At 47.2% G+C, this 24,514-nt stretch overlaps 1 protein-coding gene across 3 annotated transcripts in view; it reads left to right on the top strand.

The window, feature by feature from the left end:
* The window catches only part of CGNL1 (cingulin like 1), a 167,419-nt gene extending 143,209 nt beyond the window's left edge, over positions 1 to 24,210 (top strand). For all 3 annotated transcript variants that reach the window (XM_052646440.1, XM_052646439.1, XM_052646438.1), the window contains exons 11-19: positions 274 to 426; positions 1,327 to 1,497; positions 5,631 to 5,792; positions 8,777 to 8,866; positions 19,756 to 19,839; positions 20,813 to 20,937; positions 21,852 to 21,960; positions 22,344 to 22,507; positions 23,571 to 24,210. In XM_052646440.1, the coding sequence (XP_052502400.1) occupies positions 274 to 426; positions 1,327 to 1,497; positions 5,631 to 5,792; positions 8,777 to 8,866; positions 19,756 to 19,839; positions 20,813 to 20,937; positions 21,852 to 21,960; positions 22,344 to 22,507; positions 23,571 to 23,706 (1,194 nt within the window). In that variant the 3' untranslated portion in view covers positions 23,707 to 24,210. The remainder of the gene's footprint in view (positions 1 to 273; positions 427 to 1,326; positions 1,498 to 5,630; positions 5,793 to 8,776; positions 8,867 to 19,755; positions 19,840 to 20,812; positions 20,938 to 21,851; positions 21,961 to 22,343; positions 22,508 to 23,570) is intronic.
* The last annotated feature ends 304 nt before the right edge of the window (positions 24,211 to 24,514 follow it).

Genomic DNA, 24,514 nt, shown 5'->3' with positions numbered 1-24,514 from the left:
GGCCGTTTTCTGTATTTCTGTAATGCATCCTTTATCTGCTCCTTCATTCCTGCCTGTGTTTTTGGTAAAGTCAGCTTCCATTTTGGTCCCTAAATTTCAGAGCTGACAATGTCCTTGTGTCTCTGTAATGGCTTTATTTAGATCCTTATCCTTATCAGTGATGTAGCAGGTCTGATTGCTTTGTGGTGTGGCTATGAAACTCCCTTTGCCACCCGTCCCTGCAGCTGCCCTGGCAGGTAGGTGACAGGACTGTCCTTTCCTTGCCATCTGCAGAGAAATCTGAGCCGGGCCACCCAGGAACAGAAGCAGTTGTCTGAGAGGCTCAAAGACGAGGCCGAGCAGAAGGAGCAATTAAGGAGACTGAAGAATGAGATGGAGAATGAGCGATGGCACCTTGACAAGACCATTGAGAAACTGCAGAAGGAGGTAAGGGGCAGGAGTTGGGGAGGGCATGGGGCCCAGCCCCTTCACCCCCCAACATGCTGGAGGGCCTGACAGAGCTGAGCAGACCTGCAGTGTGTCTCAGCACGAATGTGTCTGGGATTTGCAGATCCCCTGAAGCAGCTCTTCAGGCCTGTTGATAATTCCAGTTACAGAGAAACTAGTTTAGAGAATACCCCCTGGACCCTGGGCCCAGTTCCTCTCATCCCTTACCCAAAGAAGCCTGGCATTGTCAGTGCAGATGTCGCAGATGGTACCTCAATCAGAACCTCTGCCTTTGTGCATAATTGATGTACTTGCTTCACCTTTCTTGTCTAGGAGCGTGAAAGGCAGTTTTAAAGCCCAGTAGTCGTGGCTTCTCTGCTCCCCTCTATCCTAAAACATCCAGAAGGGGAAAGGCACAGAGCCAAATGGACTCCCCATGTTCTAGAAGCTTCCCTGAACGCTGGCCAGTTTCTGACATCTGCTCTGTGTCAGTCAGTTTACCAGCTCACTGATATCTAAGTAGAATTCTGTCTGCATCGTTTTAATTTTGACAACAACCCTGCCAAGGTATAGATTATGCCTTCAGTGTTTTTAGTGAGTACACTGCAGAGGCCCAGAGAGGGCGAGTAATGCCCTAGTTGTATAGTTGTTAAGTGGCAGAGCGAGAATAGGACTCAGGACCCAGAATCTAGCTCCAGAGATAGGCCTATTCATGTCGCCATGCAACTTGCACATTAGAGGCGACTAATCCGGGCAGACCATGATCTGTAGACTTTGGGGGGCTAGAAGAGGAGATGTGTTGAGATGGGGTGCAGGCCTAACTCCCAGGCTCCAGATGGAGCCTCATGGCTGGGGTGGGGGTGGGGTGGGGCAGGGTTCACACCTGTGTCACTTCTCCAGATGGCCGACATTGTCGAAGTGTCCCGCACATCAACGCTGGAGCTCCAGAACCAACTGGATGAATACAAGGAGAAAAATCGCAGGGAACTTGCGGAGATGCAAAGACAGTTGAAGGAGAAAACTCTAGAGGCAGAAAAGTCCCGTCTGACTGCCATGAAGTTGCAGGATGAGGTAATAATGGTTGACCAGAGCAGTCCTGGCTTACCCGTGTTCAGAATCTGCTTTGAAACTCTTCCAGGAGAGGCTGGGGTAGATTCTTGTTTTCTTTTTTCCTGCTGCCTTGCCACACAGCATGTTCGATCTTTGTTCTCTGACAGGAGATTGAACTTGTGCCCCCTACACTGGAAGTGCAGAGCTCTAACCACTAGACAACCAGGGAATTCCCACTGGGGTAGATTCTTAAGACAGCATTTGAGCTTGGTTCTCAGGATGGTTGCATCAGGGCAGATGGCGTTCTAAGACACAGAGGACTCAGGGCCTCTGACGTGAAATTGACACAGCTTTAGTTTGTGTGATTAAGCCAAGATATTCTCCCAAAAAAAGCTTAGCGGCTGTTTATGGAGCACCAGTGGTGTGCCCAGCTGTGTCTAAATGATTCATATGTGGTAATGTTTTAATTCAATCCTAGAACAAAGATTAAAGTAATCAGTTTTTTTTTTTTTTTCCATTGGCTTAAAATTACATGGACTTTCATTGCAGTAGAAGTGGTGGATAAGAGTTTCAGAACAGCAATAATGGAAACAGAGAGAAATCTTCAGGAATTTATGAGTACTGAAAGTAGTAAAGTGTATTCTTGGTTTTATATTTAAGAATAATAGAGCAAAGTAACCCAAATGTTAGCTCCCTTACGTCTTGACTTCTGAAGAACTGTGAATAATAAAGGGAATGTTTTTGATTATTTTAATGGAAAGCTGAAGGCTCTAAAATGCCAGTACCATGTAAGCTGATTTCTACTCTGCCTCCTGCCAGCTAGATGACCTTGAGCAAGTTGCTCCAGTTTTCTGAGCATCTGTTTCTACATCTTTAAAAGTGTACAAAATAATAATGATTCAATAATTAAATGAGGTAACGTGAGACTGTATGGCAAAGGATATGTGTATCCTGAACACTAATACTAGTTTTTGTTATAATTCTAAAGCTTGCCTTTTCTTTTTTTTTCCATAAGCAGTACCAAGAGCACTAAGATTCCATAGGAAAACAAATAATTTTTCTTTAAAAAACAAACTTTTATTATCTTTGATGATCAAAGAAAGGTCATTCATGAGTCAGGGCTGAAACTGTGTGAAAGAACAATGGATAGTTACTGCAGGTTTCTAGACTACTTCTGAAAGGACCCTCATAGCAGATCTCCTCTGGTCTAGGGTCTCAGGACACAAGACTTCTAGTAAGAACTGAAATTAGTGTATTGATAGCACAGTTCTCTTTGGCACTGAAAAACAATAATTTTCATAGCAACTGGGTGAGAGGATTCAGATATTTGCCAGAACACCAACAAATATTTGTATGGTGCTTTGATTTCAGAAAATCAGTGTCACAGTGACCCTTGTCCAGTGCTTCCTTTTGCTTTTTGTGTAATGGTTAATGCTGCTAAAATCTTCAGATTGGAAGGAACCTTAGGGACCCTTTAGTTAGATAAGGAAACTAAGATCCAGAGAGATTAGTTAGGGCCAGATGGAGACCAGTGTTGTTTGTAAAAGGGCAGTAATTCAAAAAGAATTCCTTAAGATGAAAACAAAGACTGTACTTCCTTCATGTTCTCACTAGTCTAGCCTTGTGAGACAGTGTTTCCATCTGAATGGCAGAAACAGACACCTCCTCCTTCTAGAAGGAAACTACAGCCAGAAACCACCCTGAGGGTGCTGAAGTCATGGAGTTGTTTGAAACAAAAGTGAATTAATAAGCCAGGATCACACGGGATTCTTAAAAAACTCAACTCTGTTCACCACCCTCCGTCCCGTTTTGGTTGTACTTGGTTAAAGCTCTCAATAAACAGGAAAAGCTGCAAGGGTCTTTGCACTTGAGTGCTGTAGTACTGCCTCGTTCACTTTGAGAGAAACAGGCCTTTTACCTTTTTAACCTTGGACACAGAGCTAGAAAAGTTCTGATGAAGATCGTCTTTAGAGAATTAAGACTAGAGTTCACTGTTGCATTTATTTTCTAAATCCCACTTCGCCAAGGGCAGTTTTTAATTACTTTTAAATTTAGCACTGGTAGGTTCAGAAGTTATTTGTCTGCTTCATGATTCCAGACACTGTACTGCTAATTGTCTTGTGCACGTCCCTCTCGGATACTCTGGGTTATGGTAGAGCTCTTGGTGGATGCTAGGGACCGAGGGCATCAAAAGGCAGGAACGGGCTGGATGTTGGAAAGGATACCAAGAAGGAAATGTGAGCTGTACCATTACCTATCAGTCTGACTCTAAAACCCCCGTGCTTTGGGCAGGGTATGACCTCATTTGAGTCTCAGGACAGCTTGTTAAGATAGATTTATTGATATATTTATCATAATATTGCAAATCAGGACACTGAAGCACAGAAGATTTTTTAAAGACTTTTTTATTTGGAGAGGTTTTTTTTTTTTTCATGTCTTGGAGCATCTCTGTATCCAAAGAATGCCTCATCATCCTTTTTCCATGGAAGGATTTTCATTTTGTGCTTTCACTTAGTCACCACTGACACCAGCCTAGTCTTTCTCAGGAGATGTCTTCGTCAAGACTGTGCTGTTCTCGCAGACATGTCGGGTGTTCCTGTTAGCCTCCAGGAGGCAAACACAGTTTCTAGTCTTCCCTCTGGGCTTCCTAAACTAGCCTAACCTGTTGAATCCCCAAAAAGATTGTCTTTGAGGCTTCCCCACGTTTCTGTGAAAACCGCTCCCAAAGGCTAGTATTTCTTTTCCTTTTTAATATTTAATTACATACCAGCCTCTCAGCAAAGTGTGTTTTTAAAAATAATTTTATGTATGTGTTTTGGGCAGTGCTGTGTCTTCATTGCTGCGCTTGGGCTTCAGCAGCTGCGATGTGAGGGCTTCAGGGATTGTGGCTTGCAGACTCTAGAGCGCAGGCTCAGTAGTTGTAGCTCGTGGACTTAGTTGCTCCACGCCATGTGGAATACTCCCAGACCAGAGATCGAACCGGTGTCCTCTACATTGCAAGGTGGACTCTTAACCACTGGACCACCAGGGAAGCCCCAAAGCTGTTACTCTTTATTGGAGTTTGCCATTTGCTGTCATAAAGGAAAATAACCCATATAGTCTGTTCCCGAGACTGTGTTTTCCACCTGTTATCCTGAACCACCTCCAGGAGGGACGCTGAGAAATAAACAGACAGCCTTCACTGAATCAGTCCGCAGAGATATTTAAGGAACACCTACTGTGTGCTGACGTGCCTAGTCCCCTTGGGGAGATTTCAGAGGAGTGGAAAACACGGCAGCTCTTGGGAATGAGGCTCGTTGTCTCTTACAGTTTCTTCAACACTGTCCGTTCAGTGCCACCTTGTGGAGGGACAAAACGCTAAGTTATGGCAACTGATAACATACTCTTTTAGAAAGCAGTGGTTTTCTCTTAATTTGTTTATAGTAATAGATTTTGTGCCTGCAGGTTGCTTTGGAGTCATGATTTTAGCATTTATTTTCCCTTCACTTTAAACCTCTATTGAGAGGAACCTATTACAGGTGAGCAAGATTATGCTCTGGGAGGTGCTAACTTAGTTCAGGGGCTTTCAAGTATCTTTGAGCATGATCTCCCTTAAGAAAGATGTCTTGCCTTGTAACACAGTAATGCATGCATCCATACAAATGTATTAGTATCTAGCAGAAATGTTTCAGCAAACAATGTTTGCTTGTACTACTATGATATTTTTTTCCGTTTTTATATAATCCTGGCCAACATCAACTGAATTGAATGTATAACCCAATGGGGTTTTTCTCTGTAGCTGGAAAATGGCTTCCTTTTTGAACAATTTTTGTTGAGGGAGGATGTGGACCATTTTTAAAGTCTTTATACTAAATTTGTTACAGTATTGCTTCTGTTTTATGTTTTGTTTTTGTTTTTTGGCCCGGAGACATGTGGGATCTTAGCTTCCTGACCAGGGATCAAACCCACAACCCCTGCAAACCAGGGAAGTCCTCTAGGCTTGTTTTTTACAAAAGAGGAAACTGAGGCCCAGAGGGAGGTGGTGCTTGCCCAGGGGTTTCTGACCTCTAGCATAGCGGGAGCCGCTGTATCCTCTCCGGGGTCAGCCTGTGTACTCATGAGAGCTCTGTGCTCCTACGTGCCCAGATAAACACCCCCGTGTCTCCTCATTCTAGATGCGCCTGATGGAGGAAGAGCTACGGGACTACCAGAGGGCTCAGGAAGAAGCGCTCATGAAAAGGCAGCTTCTAGAGCAGACACTCAAGGACCTGGAGTACGAGCTGGAGGCGAAGAGTCACCTCAAGGATGACCGAGGCCGACTCGTCAAGCAGATGGAGGTTTGTGGGCAGCCGGGGTCTGGGGAGACGAGCGTGGGACAGAAGGGAAGCAGCAGCCTTTTTGCGCACACCTCAGGCTTTGGGACGTCTTCGGGTTTGTTCTCTTGTGCAATCAGATGTCTGTAAAGTCATTTCTTTCTTTTGCTGTGCTGGGTCTTCACTGTGGTGCATGGGCTTTTTGGCAGCACATGGGCTTAGTTCTCCTGTGGCATGTGGTATTTTAGTTCCCTGACCAGGGATCAAGCCCAAGCATTCTTAACCACTGGACCACCAGGAAAGCCCCTAAAGTCACTTCTTGATTTGAAGAAGAAGCCGGGTAGTTCATAGATTCATAAGACGTCAGTGTTGGAAGGAATGATGGAAATTGTTTATTGTAGTGTCATCATTGTCTTGAAGAGGAAGCAAAATCATCCAGAGGAGATTAGATGATTTTTCAGAAGGGCACATAGATAGGGCACAACGGATTGTTTGTTGCTTTGGGTAGTACTTCCAACTGCAAAGGAGACAAGGCGGCTGTGAAGACAGAGGGGCTCAGCCATGCCTTGGGTCCAAACCGCCCAACACCTAGGGACACCCACACGCTCCGCGTTTGTTCCCCAGATTCTGGCGTGTTTTCTTACAGAGGGTCCAGCTTTGCCAAAACAAGCAGCAGACTGGCTCAGGTCTCCTTTGGATAACCGTGTACACATAGTCCAGGACAGTCTATCAGAAAGTGCTCAGTGGGGTGATCTGTTTACAAGATGAAAACAACACACTAGAAAAAAGGGGGTAATAGAATCCAAATTTGAACATTCTACCAAGAAAGACAGGAAGAAACTTAACATCAGTCCGGCTGAACTTCCAGCTGAACTTACGAAATGAATTTACAAGAACAAAACCCAGCCCAAACCAGAAACCCTACCCCAAACCCAAACCAGAAACATCCACCCCCTACTCCCACACACAGCCCACATCCCAGTGGAATTTGGAGAGGAAAAGAAACACTTAAAAATCAGACCTATGGGAAAAGTTAACATTGTCAAGGTTTTGATAAAAGTCAGACAGTGCTCAAGGCCAGGAAGAGATAGCTGGAATTTAAAAGCTATGGAATTCCTGATTCTGCTTTGCAAATAAATAGAAATAACTTTTAAACCTCCAGGGGACTTAGTAGCGGTTTATATCTAGGAAGTGATGTTTCAACCATTAACGATTTTATTAGATCAGCCCTTTTGGAGGCTTAGAATTACTTGGTTATGGTTTTATCTTTTTTGTTTTTTTTCAAGATTGCAATATATTTTCCCAATGTCCTGGTTCTAATCTCATTAGGGGAGGTCATTTTAGGCAAACTAAGGTCAACCCAGGTAACTACGAAGTGATTATTCTGCGGCTCAAACAATCTGGTTAAAAACAAGTTAAACCTTCGTCAGGCAGTGATGTGAAAACCTTTGGTGTAATGACCTGTGGGCTGATCCCCTGAAGTCTCCTGCTGGGTTCTATATAGTATGAATTGTAGGCAGGGAGAGAACCCTGTGAAGAGGTACTTTTAGTCAACCATTGAGTCATCAGGTCGTCTCCTTCTAGAATATTCTGACTATAAAAAACATATTCCGTTTACTAACTCAGGGTCTAGAAGCAGTGGCATAGCTAAGCTTCATTTGCCCCTGTGCAGTATTTTAGCTGTTTTTCCATTAAGCATGAATGCACAGCTCTCAAGACCCCACCAATGAGGCACACCAGAGGGTGCTTTCTCCCCTAAGAGGCCACTGGCAAGACTGTCTTGCTGTGACTAATATCTTGCTTATTCCTTCACTAGCACTTAATAGATTAATTCTTAGACTCAAGAGCTCTCTCATTAATGAGCTTGTAAACTCAGAAACTCAGGTGCCTGTTTTCTCCTGGGAGACAGGTCTTCGGGTTCTCTGTAGGTTTTGCTCACAACAGAGAAGGCATTCACAGACATTGAGTCATTCACGAGAGTTCAATGAGTTTTGTTTTTGGTGCACATGGAGGCTCGTCAGCCAGCTTTGACAATTGCAGAGACAATATTTATGTACAGATGCTGCAGGCTCCCATAAAAACTTAAAATGCTGATTGCTTTTAGTGTGCCTGCCTCATGGCTCCGACTTAATCTGGCTGTATGACACATTGGAGGGTGACAGGAGAAATGCATGGACCAACCCCACAGCCTCCCCCATTCTAGGTGGGGTGGTTTGTGTTTGAAGCCTTTTTTTTTTTGTACACAAAGCTAATTGAAGTGCTTTTCTCTTAACGTTCAGTGGTGTGGGTGGTTTAGCAGAATGGGCCAACACTGTCTTGATGTTACTCTGCTGGGGACTTGGGACTACACCATCCTTTATGAGGTTCCTAGAAGGAAAAGGCAGATGCGAAAGCCTGCTTCAGACTCTGTTCCTGTGAAGGTCTTAGAAACCCTGAGCAGGAGAGAGGAAGAACATTGTCCTGATACACTCAGGGTTTCTGGCATTTATCTCAAAAGCGTCCCAGAGAAAGTTGCTGGGTATTTTGGTAATAAGCTGGAGAACTGGAAATTAGATTGGAAATAAACTCACACACAATTGAGGGAAAAAAGAGAACATTGTCCATAGTTTATAGTATTTAGAGAAGAGTGCCTTGGATGGTATCCTGGTTTCCACATTGTCTTTTAACAGGTAACATATGCCTGTTAGACTTAGGTAGATCTATGTAAAATTAATGATTCATAAAGAAAAAAAAAGGCTTGAAGGAAATATAAAATATCCTCAGTGGGGCAGTTTTTTAATCCTTTTATGTGTTTTCTAGATGCACAATTACATTATAAAAGCAATAAAACAGGTTTTAAAAGATATGCTTTGGACAGTATGAGAAAAAGACACATCCTTTTGCCAGACTCTAATTCATGTTGCTCAGCTCTGATGTCCCTGTGGTATTGTGCAAGGCAGGGCAGTCCTTGCTCCTAAAAACTTGGTCAGTGCAAGTTAAGTAGGCTGTGTTTGTAACTTCTTTCTCAGGACAAGGTGTCTCAACTGGAGATGGAGCTGGAAGAAGAAAGAAACAACTCGGATTTGCTGTCTGAGAGGATCACCCGGAGCAGGGAACAGGTACTGTTCTGTCGCTGAGTGATGTGTGGATCATCCTGCACGGAAAAGGAAATGTGAGAGGTTAACCCTGAGGATTTGGCTGGTGGAGGGGAGAAAGTCCATGGCTTATGGAAATGATGAAAGATGGGGCGAACCACTACAAGGGAGGTGAAATATATACTGTAAAGTGTGTAGAATGAAAGTTTCCAGAGTGGCTATGGAAAACAGTCTCTTAGTCACAACAGGCAAAGTGCTTTTAGAGCTGAGCCTCGAAGAATCATGAGTTCAGCAGGCAATTGTATGAAATTTGGTGTCTACCACTGTATTAGTGCCATTGGAAGTAAATGATTACGATGCAGCCTGTTCCTTTAAGAACTTTGCCAGTGAGTTAGCAGTGCATACATCTGTGAGGCATTCATAGCATAGTAACAGTGCCGTGGAAGTGAGTGATTTTTGCAGTTTTCAATCGGCAGGAGTTGCATTGATACCTGATCCTTCCAGGAACACTGGGAGGCAGCCAGGGACAGTTCGCACTTTCCTCACACTGTAGATAATGGAACTGATTTTCTGAACTACACTTGGTATGATCCTAAGGTTTTGGGGGTTTGTTTCTGTTTTTTTAATTAAGGTTCAGAGTGCCTCAGTTGCATCCTGGGGATGGGATGCCACGTCACTAGGGAGCGGTAGGTCTAGGAGTATGTCATCCATCATTATTTGCTGTTGGTGGTCAGCCTCTCAGTTGTGTCCAACTCTTTGCAACCGCCTGGACTGCAGCATGCCAGGCTCCTCTGTCCTCCACCGTCTTCTGAAGTTTGCTCAGATTTCATGTCACCAGGCACTTAAAACAGCCTTGCAGCCCCCAAATATCAGACAAACTGAACCAGAGGTGGTTGCCTCCCTTGGCTCAGCTGGTGGCCCAACCCTAACGAAGCTCCTCACTCAAATCCATTTATTTTAGCCTCTTCTTTTTCCTCCCAGTATGGTTCATGGAGAATGGAACTGCTCTCTGTGATCTGGTCAAAGTTGAAAGTATTTTCCCTGAGCTGTGAACCTAAAGCAAGCCTGGGGAGGACATAGAGGGAACCTACTTGTTTTATGGAAAAGAATCCCTGTTCAGCCTCCTGCACTGACCTCATGTAGCTGTAAGGAAGCCCCAGCCTCTCTGAGTGAAGCTTCTAAGATCCAAACAAATGAGACTGTTTGTCCAGGAGATTTCTGAAGTCTTTCTGAATTCTGACATTGAAATGCTGTGAGAGGATTTTATAAAATTAAGTGCCTGAGTCACCCTTTAACTCTCTTCTTCTCTCCCTGGGTCTGTGTTTATGTCCTTGCAAAGATGGGTTTCACAGATGTCTCTTGTCTTTTTGCGATATTTGTTCTATTTTCATCATTTCTCTTTGTTCTCACTGCCCTCTCTGGGGTAGAGAGGGTAAAGCCCGGTGTCTGTTAAAGTGGAGAGACTGAGCGTTATGTTCAAACTGATGTAGGGGTTACTGAAACAATAAAACAAACCCCTGAGACAAGTGAGGCCTCCTGATGGGAGTTCTCTCCTGGCCTAGGCTGCCTTTGGATTTGTAAGGAAGGGTAGAGAATGGGTTGATTAAAGATACTTGCCTTACAGGAGACCATTTCCTTCTCTCTCAAAGTCAAGGTGAGAATCTGAGGCTTGCTTCTTGCCTCTTAAAGGTCCAAGGAAGGGCTGTGGGTGTAGATGAGGGGGCCTTGATTCTGAAACCATTTCAGTCCATGTAGGTTAAATTCTAGGGATGTGCTGGTGCCTTTCTGCCAGAATGAGAGAATGGGAAAGTTCTAAACCTAAGACTTCTCCTCCGCCCCTCAAACGCAGCTCTGTGACAGCCCCTTCACAGGAAGTGTCCCCTGAAGAACAGGAAATGGCGCCTGTCTGTTGTCTCCAGCCTGACTTACAGCATTGGCTCTGGACGCTCCACAACAGCCCTGAAACAGGAAGGTCTGGGGAGCTTTGTTTTGGAACTTGGTCTCCTTAAAATTAGAAAGTCAAAGATTGAACTTCTTCCCTCTACTTAATCTCTGCCTGCTCACAAGTGCCTCTTCTAAATCTTTGCTTCATCTGAACATCTCCTGTGATTTTTCCTCATCTTAGTTATAGGGCTTAAGTGGAAAAGCTACAAAGAGATTTTCCCAGCAATTATAGTGAGTGGCCTACCCCATTTATGTTGTGGCTGTCTGAGCGCAGGTTGGAAAAGAGTTTCCAGACACTGAGCGTTTCAGAAGGGAATGAGTTTATTAAAAACCAAGAGCAGAGATAATAAGGGTGCTGCAAGCACAGTGGGCCAACTCCTGACAGGCCAGGGAGAGTCGACAGGATGCTGTTAGAGCAGTGTAGCCAGTGGATATAGCTTCAGGGCAATTCCTGCTGGGAGGGTGGTACTAGGTGTTGGTTAAGGTGCCATAGGGCGAGTACTAGGGTGAGCATTTTTGCCCAATTTAGGGTCAGGAAGCCTGCTGGTGATGATCTGGGAGCTTTTGGCAATGGTTACAGATGGGCTCAGTCAGGTTCAAAGGTGACCTTGGTTCTGGGCTTCACTTCTGTGGCCTTGGGGCAGGACTCCAGAATTTGCAGAATCTTTGATCTGACGATGACCTCCCTGGTTCATTTCCCCAGACTTTCTGTGTAATAGACAGAGGGGCAAGGCCCAGAGATACCTGTGATCTAGCTAGGGCACATGGCTGACTCCTAAGGCAGAGTTCTGTCTAGCAGTGTGGGCAAAATGGGATGGACACCCACTGTGTGCATAGCCCTGAGGCCAGGCTCCAGGGTTGTTGACAGTAGCCTCTATCCTTGAGGTGCTGGGGTTTGAGGAGGAGAGGCATGCCTAAACAGTGGGAAATCATCAAGAAAAAGCAGCAGATAACTATATGCCAAGGGAAGGGGCCAGGCAGCGAAGGAGGAAAGACCGTCATAGCACAGGTGACTGTGGGAGTTCTTAGAGGAAGGCTGCCCAAGACCTGGCTTTGAAGATACAGTAGGTTTTGGACAAACTACCAAAGGAATGGGAAGTGAATCCTAGATAGAATGGAGTGGATGAGTAAAGATTGAGTGGGAGGATCTGTTTTGAGGGGCACCAAATGGACTGCTGTGTTTGGTTAGGTTTCCAGTTTCCGTAAGGCAATAACAGAAGAGGCAGCTTGAAGGATTTGAAAGGACTGCATATCCTGAAGGCAGAGGGGAGCCTTGGAAGGTTGTTGAGCAGAACAGTGAAGCACACAGCGTGTGCTCCAAGCGGATGGGAGGATGGGCAGGAGCCTCAACTGAATGCAGAAGCCTCAACTGGGCTGTTCCCAGGGACGGAGGACAGGAGAGGGGGCTGTGAGACCAAACATTCTGTCCTTCTCATCTTTTTGTTTGCAGTTTCTCATGCTTACATCTGATGCTGAGTAAATGCTGCCAACGTTATTTGTAAGTTCCCAGGCCTTCTGAAGCCTTCCTTTTCAATACGTGCTCAGGATATTCTTAAAGTTGAAGGAAATTTGAATACAATAGTGGGTGCTTTACTGGTTTTTGGTTTGTTTAAATCCAGAAAACTCTCTTTTCCTCTCCTTCCTCCAAAACCTTGTTTCTGTTTATGACATTTTCCGTCCTTATTGAGGGTTCCTCGGGTGCTGGGCACTGAGCCTGGGACTTGCATGCTTTCTCTTGTTTTCAGGGCTTACAAGGTTAAGTGGCTGCATAGGGACTCAAGACCTTTAAAAAGGTATGGAGCCACGACTTGATTTCAAAGCCCACTACCTCCCACCTGTTGCCATCATCCTGGCAGTGGGTGGGTGAGGGTAGTATAGAAAAACCCCAAATGTTTGGGTCTCTATTCCCAAGTGAAAAATAACGCCACACTGTCTCTTAATACAAGTGAGGATTTATGTACACCTGTCCCTCTCCTGACTCTCCTGTGTCCAGAAATGAGATGGCCCAGCTTGGTGTTTTAAAGGTGACCCAGAGGCTGATGTTCTGGGTCCCCAGGCACTGCCGTGTGGTTACTGGTGGCTGAGGGCAGCAGTCAACAGTAGAGCGGGGCCTAGATAGAAAGGTGTTCTCTAGGCCTTGGAGGCCAAGATAACCCAGCCCAGTGGAAAGAGCATTTGTTCAACCCAAGTGGCCAGCAGGCAAGAGGGAGAGGACCAGCTCGAGGGCTGCCCTGTTGCCTTGGCAACTGCAGGATAAGTCCTGGTAGATAAAGGCATGGGCTTCTGCAGTCATGTTCGGGAACTGCTCCTGAGTGGCCAGCTCACACCTGCTGCTCCGTCTGCACCAGAGGGTTGCAGTCACTGGAATATGGGCCTGGGAAATACGGCTCCTTTGCAGTCAGTGAGTGAAAGATCAGAATGGGATTTCTTTCTTTCTTTTTTCCTTTAATTAAAATGATTCTGGTCTCAGAACTGCCTCCTACTGTAGAGGCTGCTCAAAAGCCCACTGTGTACAGTTGCTTAATAATAATTTTCCTTTCTCGTGATTGAGTATCATTTTTAGTACTAGGTAAGAGTGTGTGTGCAGCAAGCCCTTTACAGCCCAAAGGTAAACACAGGTGATGGGGTTAAATATTATTATTAGCCATCATAAATGTCTCTGGCTTTTCATTAACCCAGAAGGCAGCTGCTTCTAATCCTGAGAGCTGGCTCAGGTCACGAGGGCCTCTGACACAAACCCATTGGAATCTGACACTGTTACTTCCGACCAACGTGATCAGGGTTTAGCTTTCTTCCAGTCCAGCTGTGATAAACTGTTGCCTTCAGCTCCTGTTCTGTTTTTGATTTCACTGGAAAGTTTTTGTTCAGTGTATTTAATATGATTGAAGGGTAGACAGCACATGAAGCGCTATGCTTATATAGAGAAATGTTTTCCCAGCCTCTGATTCACTTCCCTGTTCCAAAGGAGGAAGCAGGCTAAGCCAGAGGGCATTTCTCTCTTTCTTTCTTCCTCTGTCTCTCTTTAATTGTTGCCAGTGTGGGCTTGGGGCTTACCCGGTGACATAGTAGTAAAGAATCTGCCTGCAGTGCAGGAGGGGCGAGTTCGATCCCTGGATTGGGAAGATCCCCTGGAGAAGGGAATAGCAACCCACTCCAATATTGTTGCCTGAAAAATTCCATGGACAGAGGAGCCTGGTGGGCTACAGTCCATGGGGCTGCAAAGAGTTGGACATGACTGAGCGAAGAGCACAATGTGGGTTCAGTGTAGGAAGGATCTGATTTAGAATATTCAGGTCCTGCCCTGGTGATCACTGTAGTGAGGAGCGCGGCCAAAACACTTGTGGTTTATGGTGGAACCTGTCCTTGGGGGTGCTGTCTGTAACATCACGAGGAGTTCTGCATGTAAGGCTCCGCGTGGTATGTTTAGTTTAGAGTTTAGTGTCCGGTGCTTCTTTCTGAAGAACTGAAGGAAGCCTGTCATGTTTGCCAAAAGCCTTGATTTCCAAAAGATGGAAGGAAAATTGACTGTCTGGTGACAGTAACTGCTTTACAGCCTCAAATCTGTTCCTTCCTACTCTTCACTCTGATTTATTTTGCACTTTTATTTGAGTAGCCATCTTTTGAGGGGATGTCGTGGAGTCTGAATAATAGCTATTTTGCTTTTCCTTCGGAGAGTCACATTTGCCTGGGGCGCTCCAGGGAGGTCTTGCCCTGTGGGGAACCTCCTGGATGCTGGTTCCTGAGTGCCTATCTGTACCAGGAGGCCTTGTTTCCTGCAGAGTCCAGAATTTCCGGTCAGTAGCACAGAGGGAGCAAGACTTTGGCCAGTGGCTGCTGCTCGAAGTTGTGGCGTTTGTCCTGAAGCCCAGCCTGGGCCCGTGCTGTGGACCCCTCGGCAATCTTCCAGTCACTCCTCGGCGCTTCCCTACCTCACACTGCACGGGGTGCTTCTTCCTTTTAGGCTCCGAAGGACCCCACCCCGTCCCCCAAACTCTTCCTTCTCCTAGGTTTTGTCCTTCACTGAGGGACCTGGTCCTACAGGCTTTTAACCGAAAACTGCTCCCACCAGTCCTGAACCTCCCTCCTGGGAAATGGGGATTGTAATGTCTGCCTGTGGGGTCAGGGACTGTCTTTTTGTCATGATGTCCAGCCTGAATGAACAGGTGGACCCACCCCATCATTCCAAGACCACCCCTCCACCAGCTCACAACCATGTGTGTTCACAGACACACCTTCCCTCTCACCTTGATAGAGTGAGTCTTTTCTGGGGACACTCCCAAAGGTCTGGAGAGATGGGCTGGCTTCTGGAGCTGGAGGATGGAGGTGGGGCCTGAGCCACCCAGCACCCTACAGTGAGATGGGGGCCCCAAACATGCTTTCAGGATAGAGGCCAGCTCCAAGGGCCTTATAGGCCATCTTGTTTAGCTTCTGTGATTAGAAATGTGGAATCCACATCCCAGAGGTGAGACGACCAAGGTCACATGTAGGTGGATGCAGAGCCAGGAGAGAAGCTGGGCCACTGCAGCCTGTCTGTGTAATCACTTCCCATTGCAGTGAAAGTTTAACCGTGTCCTCACTGAGGTCCTGGCCTCTGCCCAGCGGGCGTGAACAGAACAGTTTCCCCTCGGAGGCCCATCGCGGTCCCGTGGCCCAGCCGTGCTGATGACCTCCGTGGCGGTGTTGGCTGGTTCACAGCCTTGCTGGGGGCCAGGGGTGCTTGAGGCTGCATCCATTACCTGCGGACGTGGTGCTCAGAGAGCAATGACTGGAGTCTCCAGGTGTTCTCCACAGCATGTGATTTCCGAGTGCCCTGGGGCCAGGCAGGGGTCATGGGTCCGAGGGAGGCGTCTACGCACACTGACTGCTGACCTTTGTGTGGCTGGCATTTTTTTTCCCCCACTGCATTTGAGGATGCCCTAAAGGAGACCAGGTGCCTCCGCGGCCTTGGTTTTATATGAGAGCAGTATCTAAACCCTAAGTCCGCTTGAAGCCTTTTCACTGCATTAGTCCGGAGAGCCTGAGCAGGTGGGGTAGTAGGCTGTGAGTAGGCACCGCCTGGGTTCTTGCCCTGCTCCTTCTGTTACACGGATGATGGCAGAGGACCTCCATGTGCTCTGCTGTAAAGTTCTGAACCCCTGTGACTTAGAAGCCTGCCAGTCAAAAAATGCAAAAAATGTGACCTTTTGGACCCTGTGGGCAGGGTCCCAGTTTCCTGCAGTGGTACGAGCTCTCCACTCCCCAGTCCTGCCCATCACCAGCCTCCGTCTTTCTTATCGCTCCGTCACCCACTCTGGGCCAGCTGTACCACTCTGCTTGTCGTTCCCTGCATGCTCCATGGTCGGGACAGAGGGAACTACAAGCCCAGCCTGTCATGGTGGCACCTCCCCTCATTATTCCCAGGACCCCCTGGTCTTGCCCTCCTGGTGGATGGCAGGGAAGGGATGTGCTTATCACTAGGGTGTTCGTACAGAAGGTGAAAATCCAAGTCAAAGCCAGGCAGAGTGGGGCTGTTATAGGTGCTCCCCAGCCCTCTGGAGACTCCTGTGTACACACCTCTTACCTGGGCCAACCTTAAGATGGAAAGTAAGAAAGTGTCAGTCGCTCATTCATGGTCAATTCCTTGTGACCCCATCCCACCAGGCTCCTCTGTCCGTGAATTTTCCAGGCAAGAACGCTGGAGTGGGTTGCATTTCTTTCTCTCCAGGGGATCTTCCCAACCCAGGAATCAAACCTGTGTCTCCCGCATTGGCAGGTAAATTCTTTACTGCTGAGCCACCAGGGAAGCCCTAAGAAGGAACAGTTCAGTTCAGTCGCTCAGTCGCGTCCGACTCTTTGTGACCCCATGGACTGCAGCACGTCAGGCTTCACTGTCCATCACCAACTCCTGGAGCTTGCTTAAATTCATGTCCATCGAGTTGGTGATGCCATCCAACCATCTCATCCTCTGTTGTCCCCTTCTCCTGCCCTCAGTCTTTCCCAGCATCAGGGTCTGTTCTGATGAGTCAGTTCTTCCCATCAGGTGGCCAAAGTATTGGAGTTTCAACTTCAGCATTAGTCCTTCCAGTGAATATTCAGGACTGATTTCCTTTAGGATGGACTGGTTGGATCTCCTTGCAGTCCAAGGGACTCTCAAGAGTCTTCTCTAACACCACAGTTCAAAAGCATCAATTCTTCAGTGCTCAGCTTTCTTTATAGTCCAACTCTCATATCCATACATGACTACTGGAAAAACCATAGCTTTGACTAGACAGACCTTTGCTGACAAAGTAATGTCTCTACTTTTTAATATGCTGTCTAGGTTGGTCATAGCTTTTCTTGCAAGGAGCAAGTGTCTTTTAATTTCATGGCTGCAGTCACCATCTGCATTGATTTTGGAGCCTGAAAAAATAAAATCTCTCACTGTTTCCATTGTTTCCCCATCTATTTCCCATGAAATGATGGGACCAGATGTCATGATCTTAGTTTTCTGAATGTTGAGTTTTAAGCCATCTTTTTCACTCTCCTCTTTCACATTCATCAAGAGGCTCTTTAGTTCTTCACTTTCTGCCATAAGGGTGGTGTCATCTGCATATCTTATATTTCTCCTGGCAGTCTTGATTCCAGCTTGTGCTTCATCCAGCCCGGCATTTTGCATGATGTACTCTGAATATAAGTTAAATAAGCAGAGTAATAGTACAGCCTTGATGTACTCCTTTCCTGATTTGGAACCAGTCTGTTGTTTCATGTCCATTTTTAACTGTTGCTTCTTAACCTGCATACAGATTTCTCAGGAGGCAGGTCAGGTGGTCTGATACTCCCATCTTTTGAAGAATTTTCCACAGTTTCTTGTGATCCACATAGCCAAAGGCTTTGGTGTAGTCAATAAAGCAGAAGTAGATGTTTTTCTGGAACCCTCTTGCTTTTTTGATGATCCAACAGATGTTACCAGTTTGATCTTTGGTTCCTCTGCCTTTTCTAAATCCAGCTTGAACATCTGGAAGTTCACAGTTCAGGTATTCATGTACTGTTGAAGCCTGGCTTGGAGGATTTTGAGCATTACTTTGCTAGCACGTGAGATGAGTGCAATTGTGCGGTAGTTTGAACATTCTTTGGCATTGCCCTTCTTTGGGACTGGAATGAAAACTGACCTTTTCCAGTCCTGTGACCACTGCTGAGTTTTCCAAATTTGCTGGCATATTGAGTGCAGCACTTTCACAGCATCATCTTTTAAGATTTGAAATAACTCAACTGGAATTCCATCACCTCCACTGGCTTTGTTCTTAGCGATGCTTCCTAAGGCTCACTTGACTTTGCATTCCAGGATGTCTGGCTTTAGGTGAGTGATCACACTATCGTGATTATCCTGGTCATAAAGATCTTTTTTGTACAGTTCTTCTGTGTATTCTTGCCACCTCTTTTTAATGTCTTCTGCTTCTGTTAGGTCCATACCATTTCTTTCCTTTGTTGTGCCCATCTTTGCATGAAGTGTTGTTGCCTTTGTATTTCTGATTTTCTTGAAGAGATCTCTAGTTTTTCCCATTCTATTGTTTTCCTTTATTTCTTTGCATTGGTCACTGAGGAAGGCTTTCTTATCTCTCATTGCTGCTCTTTGGAACTCTGCATTCAAATGGGTATATCTTGCCTTTTCTCCTTTGCCTTGAACCTAAAGGCAAAGAAGGAACAGACAGTTTTATTTTCCTGGCTCACTTTCTTAGTTCTCTGGGCTTTTCCATTCCGCCCTCTGCTGGATGGTCCTGGGAAAAGACTATGGGGCCTCTGCTTCTGAAGAGCATTTTTCACTGTTGCTGAAGGCATTCTGGGGGTGGGGCATGGAGATACCCACAGGCAGCAATGGGATTTCTTACCAGATGCTGCTCTGTGAGGTTCATTTCCTATTAATATAGGAGAAATCCTCGGGAAGGCCTAGGCTTTGCCAGGGCACCTGGAGTGTTCTTGCTGACCTCTGATCCTGGCTTAAAAAGGGAGGAATCTTGCAGTGTCTGAGACATGCTAGCTATGGAAGCCTCTGCCGAAGCTTGAACTTGTAATGTAGCAGTCAGGAGCTCCAGGCAATCCTGGCTCCCCATTTCTGGTTGTGTTGATGCCTGGCAAGCTGGGTGACTGACTTTCCCCAGTTTGCCTGGAACTCCTCCAGTATTAGCATTCATAGTCACACGTCCTGAGCATATCCTCAGTCCTGGGCGGTTGATCACCAACCAAGTCGGTTAGCTTCTCCAAGCCCTGATGTCCTGAGCAGAGATGCTAGTATGTACGTCGTAGGGTTGTGCATATAACCTAGGAATATCATAGGATAAGTGCGCTTGGAGTGCTGAGCAGGGGTAGCAGCTCTCAAGGGCTGCTATAACCAAGTACCGTAAAGTAGGTGGCCTGGAGCAACAAAAATATGTTTTCTTAAGTTCTGGAGGCCAGAAGTCTGAGGCCACGTTCCCTCCAGACCTGTAGGAGAGCACTTCCTTTCTTCCGGCATTTTGCGGATGAGCTTTGGTGCTCCTTGCCTTGTAGATGCCTCACTCCACCCTGTGTCTCTGTCTTTCCTCTGTGCATGTCTGTCTCTGCATTCAAATTTCCCCTTTTAACATGGACCTGGGTTATACTTGATTAGAGGTCACTCTAATGACCTCAGTTTTTAACTTGATTACTTCTGTGAAGATCGTACTTCTAACTAAGGTCGCATCTGCAGTTCTTGGGGTTAGGACTTTAATATATCTTTTTTGGAGGGGACACAATTCAACCTATAATGGCAGGGTTAACTGTAACTATTATTGTTATTTGTATCATTATCATTGCAATCATTGAGAACTCAAGAATATCTAAAAAACAGCTCCAGTATTTAAGAGGAGAAGATAGGGGACCCCTGTCACGAAAAAGAGCTGACCTGGTTGTTGGAATTCGTACCTGGGAACCATTTCAGCACAAAGGCTACAGGAACCACCCTGCTGACCTCTGGGCTTTTGCTCTCCGCGGTGCAGATGGAGCAGATGCGGAATGAGCTGCTTCAGGAGCGAGCCGTGAAGCAGGACTTGGAGTGTGACAAGATTTCTCTGGAGAGACAGGTGAGGGCAGCTGGCCCCACGAGCCCCCGACCCTCCTCGTGGCTTTGGACTAGAGCCCCGTGGCTGAGCCTTCTTTGCACAGCACGCCCAAGAACTCTGGAGCATAACTCATTTGAGAGGTAGAGGTTTTTCTAAGGCCTTTTCCAGAAAGGTGATTCCCAGTAATTTTATTTTTTTATTTTTATTTTTTTTCCCAGTAATTTTAAATGTGCTTGTAAGTTTAGCAGCTGCGGAGAAGTAGAATTGCAAGTGTTGTTTTCTAGATCCTAAAGAAGGCTAAATCAAATGAAAAGAGAAAAATAAAGTGTTGAGACTTCCCTGGCAGTCCAGTGGCTAAGATGCCTCACTCCCAGTCCAAGGGCCCCGGGTTCGATGCCTGGTTAGGGAACTAGATCCTGTATGCTGGAACTAAGAGTTTCCATGCCACAGCTAAAGAGCAAAGGTTCTGCGTACTGCAACTAAACTAAGACCTGTTGCAGCCAAATAAATTTTAAAAGCCAAAAAACAAAAACCAGTGTCCTTTTGTTTTTTGTCCAGAAAACAAAAACCACACCCAATGCACGTGTTGGTAACAAATCTTACATGAATCATTGTGTCTTTAACATGCCATTCATGTAAGTTCTTCACTGAATATGACATATGATATTTTTGAAGGAGCCTATTTTTCTTGTTCCATACCAGTAGGTTTATAAAAGGCCAAGGTCAGGATCATTTGTCTGTTATCCAGGAGTCTTAGAACATGCCAGAGATTTCACTCAGGCTTATAAGGAATGTGATAGAACCCCTTCTTTCAGCTTGTCAGGACACGAGTGCAAATCTTTTTCCTGGAAACATCCCCAGGTCTCCCAGCACCACTCATCTGAAGATGGAAAGCAGGCTTGCCCCAATCACTGACCACACACTTGCCCGCCCTCTGCTCCACACAGAGAGTGTGGTAGACACAGCCCCTCATGGTCTCCCTGTCTGATTCCAGAACAAGGACTTAAAGAGCCGGATTATCCACCTGGAAGGTTCCTACAGGTCCAGCAAAGAGGGCCTGGTGGTGCAGATGGAGGCCAGGATCGCAGAGCTGGAGGACCGTCTGGAGAGCGAGGAGAGGTGAGCCGGCTCCAGCCCTGGTGCACAGGCCCTGCTGGGCACTGGGCATCACGTTACAGAGTGCTTTTACCCCTGTATCTCTGCCCATCCTCCTAAGCCTGTGAGGAAGGCAGGGCAAATACAGCCTTGCTGGAAAATAGTTTCCATTTTGTAGATGAGAAAATTGAGGCCCACCAAGTAAGTAACTTGAGGAAGGTAGCCTGGAAGGATATTGTTGCAGCAGGACTAAGACCTGGGACCCCCGCTGCTCAACTCTTGGTTGTTCCTTTCTCCCCACCTTAAATAAGGCAGGCTGCCTCGTTAGTTAATGAGAGCTGAATTAGATGAAAGGGGGCTGACTGTGCTCAAGGGGCTGGGTGTATCCGAGCAGAGGCCAAGTGGCCATCTGTCAGAGTTGGACACGTGGGTGGGAGGGCCACAGGAACGACCACACCCTCTCCTGCACCGTGATTTTCTGCAGCTTGTCCTTGGACCAGGGCCCAAGGGCCAGCTCCTCAATTCTTACTAACGGCCCCGCACCTTCCTAGGAGTTGTGTGTGTCTCTGTGTGTATGTGTGTGTAGAGCACTTTACATTACCCATTTTCAGTAAGACTTAAGGGACTGGGTCAGGGCAGTACACCCCAAACACTGACAGCCTGGCGGTCTGTGAATCTCTGCCTTACCAAGTGAAGCCTGGGACTGGGAGAACTCAGAGCAGGTCTGACCCCAGCTCAACCTCTCTCGGGCTCTGCAGCCTCAGGCAAAGTCACTCCCCTTCTCAGAGCCCCTGTTGCCTCATCTGTCCATTGAGCAGTGCTTTCCTCCTGTACGTTGTGAGTCTCCCTAACCCTAACTAAGCCCACGTCTATGAGGCAGCCCGGGGCTGGCTGGCTGTGGGACTGGGACGAGACTGTCTTCTGTTCTGCCCTTCCAGGGACCGGGCCAGCCTCCAACTGAGCAACCGCCGGCTGGAGCGGAAGGTGAAGGAGCTGGTGATGCAGGTGGACGATGAGCACCTGTCACTGACTGATCAGAAGGACCAGGTGGGGGACCCTCTGCGAGTTCTTTTGAGATTTAATGTGGGCTGGGGAAGCCAGACAGAGGGGAGGGCTCGGAGGATGGACAAGTGGTAAAGTTGAGTGGACCGAGTCTTCTCTTTCCACTCCACCCCTTACGGCATGGAATGGGGCCTTTAAAGCCCACTTCAGCAAACTTCAGACCCTGAACTTGGCTTTGAAAAAGTGGGATTTTCTGTGTTAGAGTCTTGCCTCCACTTTCGCATGAGGCCTGTTTCCCACTTTGCCGTATCTTGTCGCTTGAAGAGAAGGGGTCTGGACCCCTGGCCTTTTCTTACTGCGCTGGGCGACCCGCTAGCTCACATCCTGCCCTTCCCCTGACTCTGCCCCCCCCCCCCCCACCCTTGCAGTTGAGCTTGCGCTTGAAGGCAATGAAGCGACAGGTGGAGGAGGCCGAGGAGGAAATCGACAGGCTGGAAAGTTCAAAGAAGAAGCTACAGAGGGAGCTGGAGGAGCAGATGGACGTGAATGAGCAGCTGCAGGGCCAGCTCAACTCCATGAAGAAGGACTTAAGGTGGGCAAGTGTGTCGACGCCCCCAGGGGCTGTGACAGCCCCGATGTTTGAGGGGAGCACGAGACCTTCAGAGCCTCTCCTGTCATCTCCGGCCACCGCGGCCACTTTGGGGTCATCCATCCTAGAGATGCCAGTGGCTGCATCCACTCCATTCACCCCATGCACTCAGTAGGCATCACGTGTGTCATCCTCATACCATTGCCCGGTGTCAGCAAGCAGGTATTATCCTTGCCGTCCGAAAAGGGAAACGGAGGCTCAGAGCAGGTCAGACCGGCTCACACCACCCTGTAGAGAGGAGCTCCTGGGCCAGCCCTTAGGTTGCTTGGGTTAGGGAGAAAGGAGATGAAGCTGTGGGTTCCTGTTCTCAGGAGGACTAGGATATCCCAAGCCTGGTTTCTGGAAAGAGCTGCTCTCTCAAGCTCCCTGGGCACAGCAGAAGGATAGGGGATGAATGGGGGGTGGGGGAACATTGCTTTCCTTGCCTCAGGGTCACAGCTTAGGGCATTGGAGTGAGGGGTGAGTTTATGTTCATCCTTGTTCATAAAGCTGGGCTTTTCCTGGAGGCTGATGGTGACCGGAGGCTTCTTGCCAGCTGCCCAGGCACTTCTCTCATAAATGCACAGAAGAGCCTGTTGAGAATCCTGTAAACACGGCATGTCTATCAAGAATCCAGCCCCAGGTTGGCATTAGGAGGCAATATATAAGGGGGCACCAAAAATCTTAATCAAAATGCAGTATTAAAAAAATTAGTGCAAACTACCCATGGTGCACAGGATGATAAAATTTAACATTAAGATGGGATTTACAGTTGGACCCTGCCAAGCCACGTGGGAGCTTGAGGCAGGAGGGAAAATCAGGACTACTGACCTTGACCCAGCCCTGCCCAGCTGTCCGTCAGCAACAGCCTCCCATGCCACCAGGTGGGCAGTTTGCTCCCTGTTGCTGTACATGCTCATGTGCCACCCATTGGGGTGGAGAGACAGGCACCTTGAACCCCTTCACCTCTAGATCTGAAGTGAGCCTCAGTCGAGGGCCAGGAAACATGCCTCCTGTTGTTTTACAGACTTAAGAAGCTGCCAAGCAAAGTGCTGGATGATGTGGACGATGACGACGACCTCAGCACGGATGGGGGGAGCCTCTATGAGGCGCCACTGAGCTACACCTTCCCCAAGGACAGCACCGTCGTCAGCCAGATCTGAGCCCACTTCCAGGGGCTGCAGTGGGAGGCGTGAGAGGGAGCGCCATCGCCTCCTCTTTGCAGACCAGGCTTCTCCTCTTGACATCACGTCGTCCTAGGATCTCTGTGGTAGCACAGCTCTGGTGGCTTGGGCAGCAGCTCTTGCAGGGTATGCGTTGCGATGCCTGCGGCCACTTGGCAGGATGGAGCCCCACTCTGCACAGCTGTCTGCCACGCCATCTGCATTGCTGATCCTCCCCCACGTCCCCCTGTCAAGAGAAAGGGTCCAAAGCCTGGTTCCTATTCAGTAGCCCCGGTGTCGGGGAGAGGATGATGTGTAGACTGTACATATTTTAAATCAGACCTTCTCCTAGACTGCTGCTGTTCCATTTTGGAATGTTGCAGAGGCTTCATGGGGTGGCTTGTTTGTAAAGTTCACATGTGTCTATTGAGTATTATTTTTAATAATATAAAGCTACTAGATTTTTAAATAATATGGAGCCAGAGGCAAGAAGGAAAAGGTAGAATAAAGACCACTCTGGACCTCAGAGTTGGAAAAAGGAATTGTTGAGGGGATGAGGGACAGTTAATCCTGAGAAAAGAAGTTCAGGTGGTCTTAGTGAAGAACTCCCTGAAGGAAGGAGGGGAGGGTAAGTCTGAGGTTACTTGTATCTGTGGTCCTTGGTTGCTTATTTTATCTAGAATTTTGTTATGATTTCTGAACCACACTGAGTTGATTCCGGTCACTAATTGTAACTTCTTTTGCGCAGGTAGAGTGGGGAGACTTGTATGCAAGGTTTTTCCACAAATCATGTGGTTTCTGGAGGCTG

Source organism: Budorcas taxicolor, chromosome 10, assembly GCF_023091745.1.
Source record: "Budorcas taxicolor isolate Tak-1 chromosome 10, Takin1.1, whole genome shotgun sequence".
NCBI classification, from domain to species: Eukaryota; Metazoa; Chordata; class Mammalia; order Artiodactyla; family Bovidae; genus Budorcas; species Budorcas taxicolor.
Note: the sequence above shows the minus strand (reverse complement) of the source record. Positions and strands in the feature narration are given on the sequence as shown.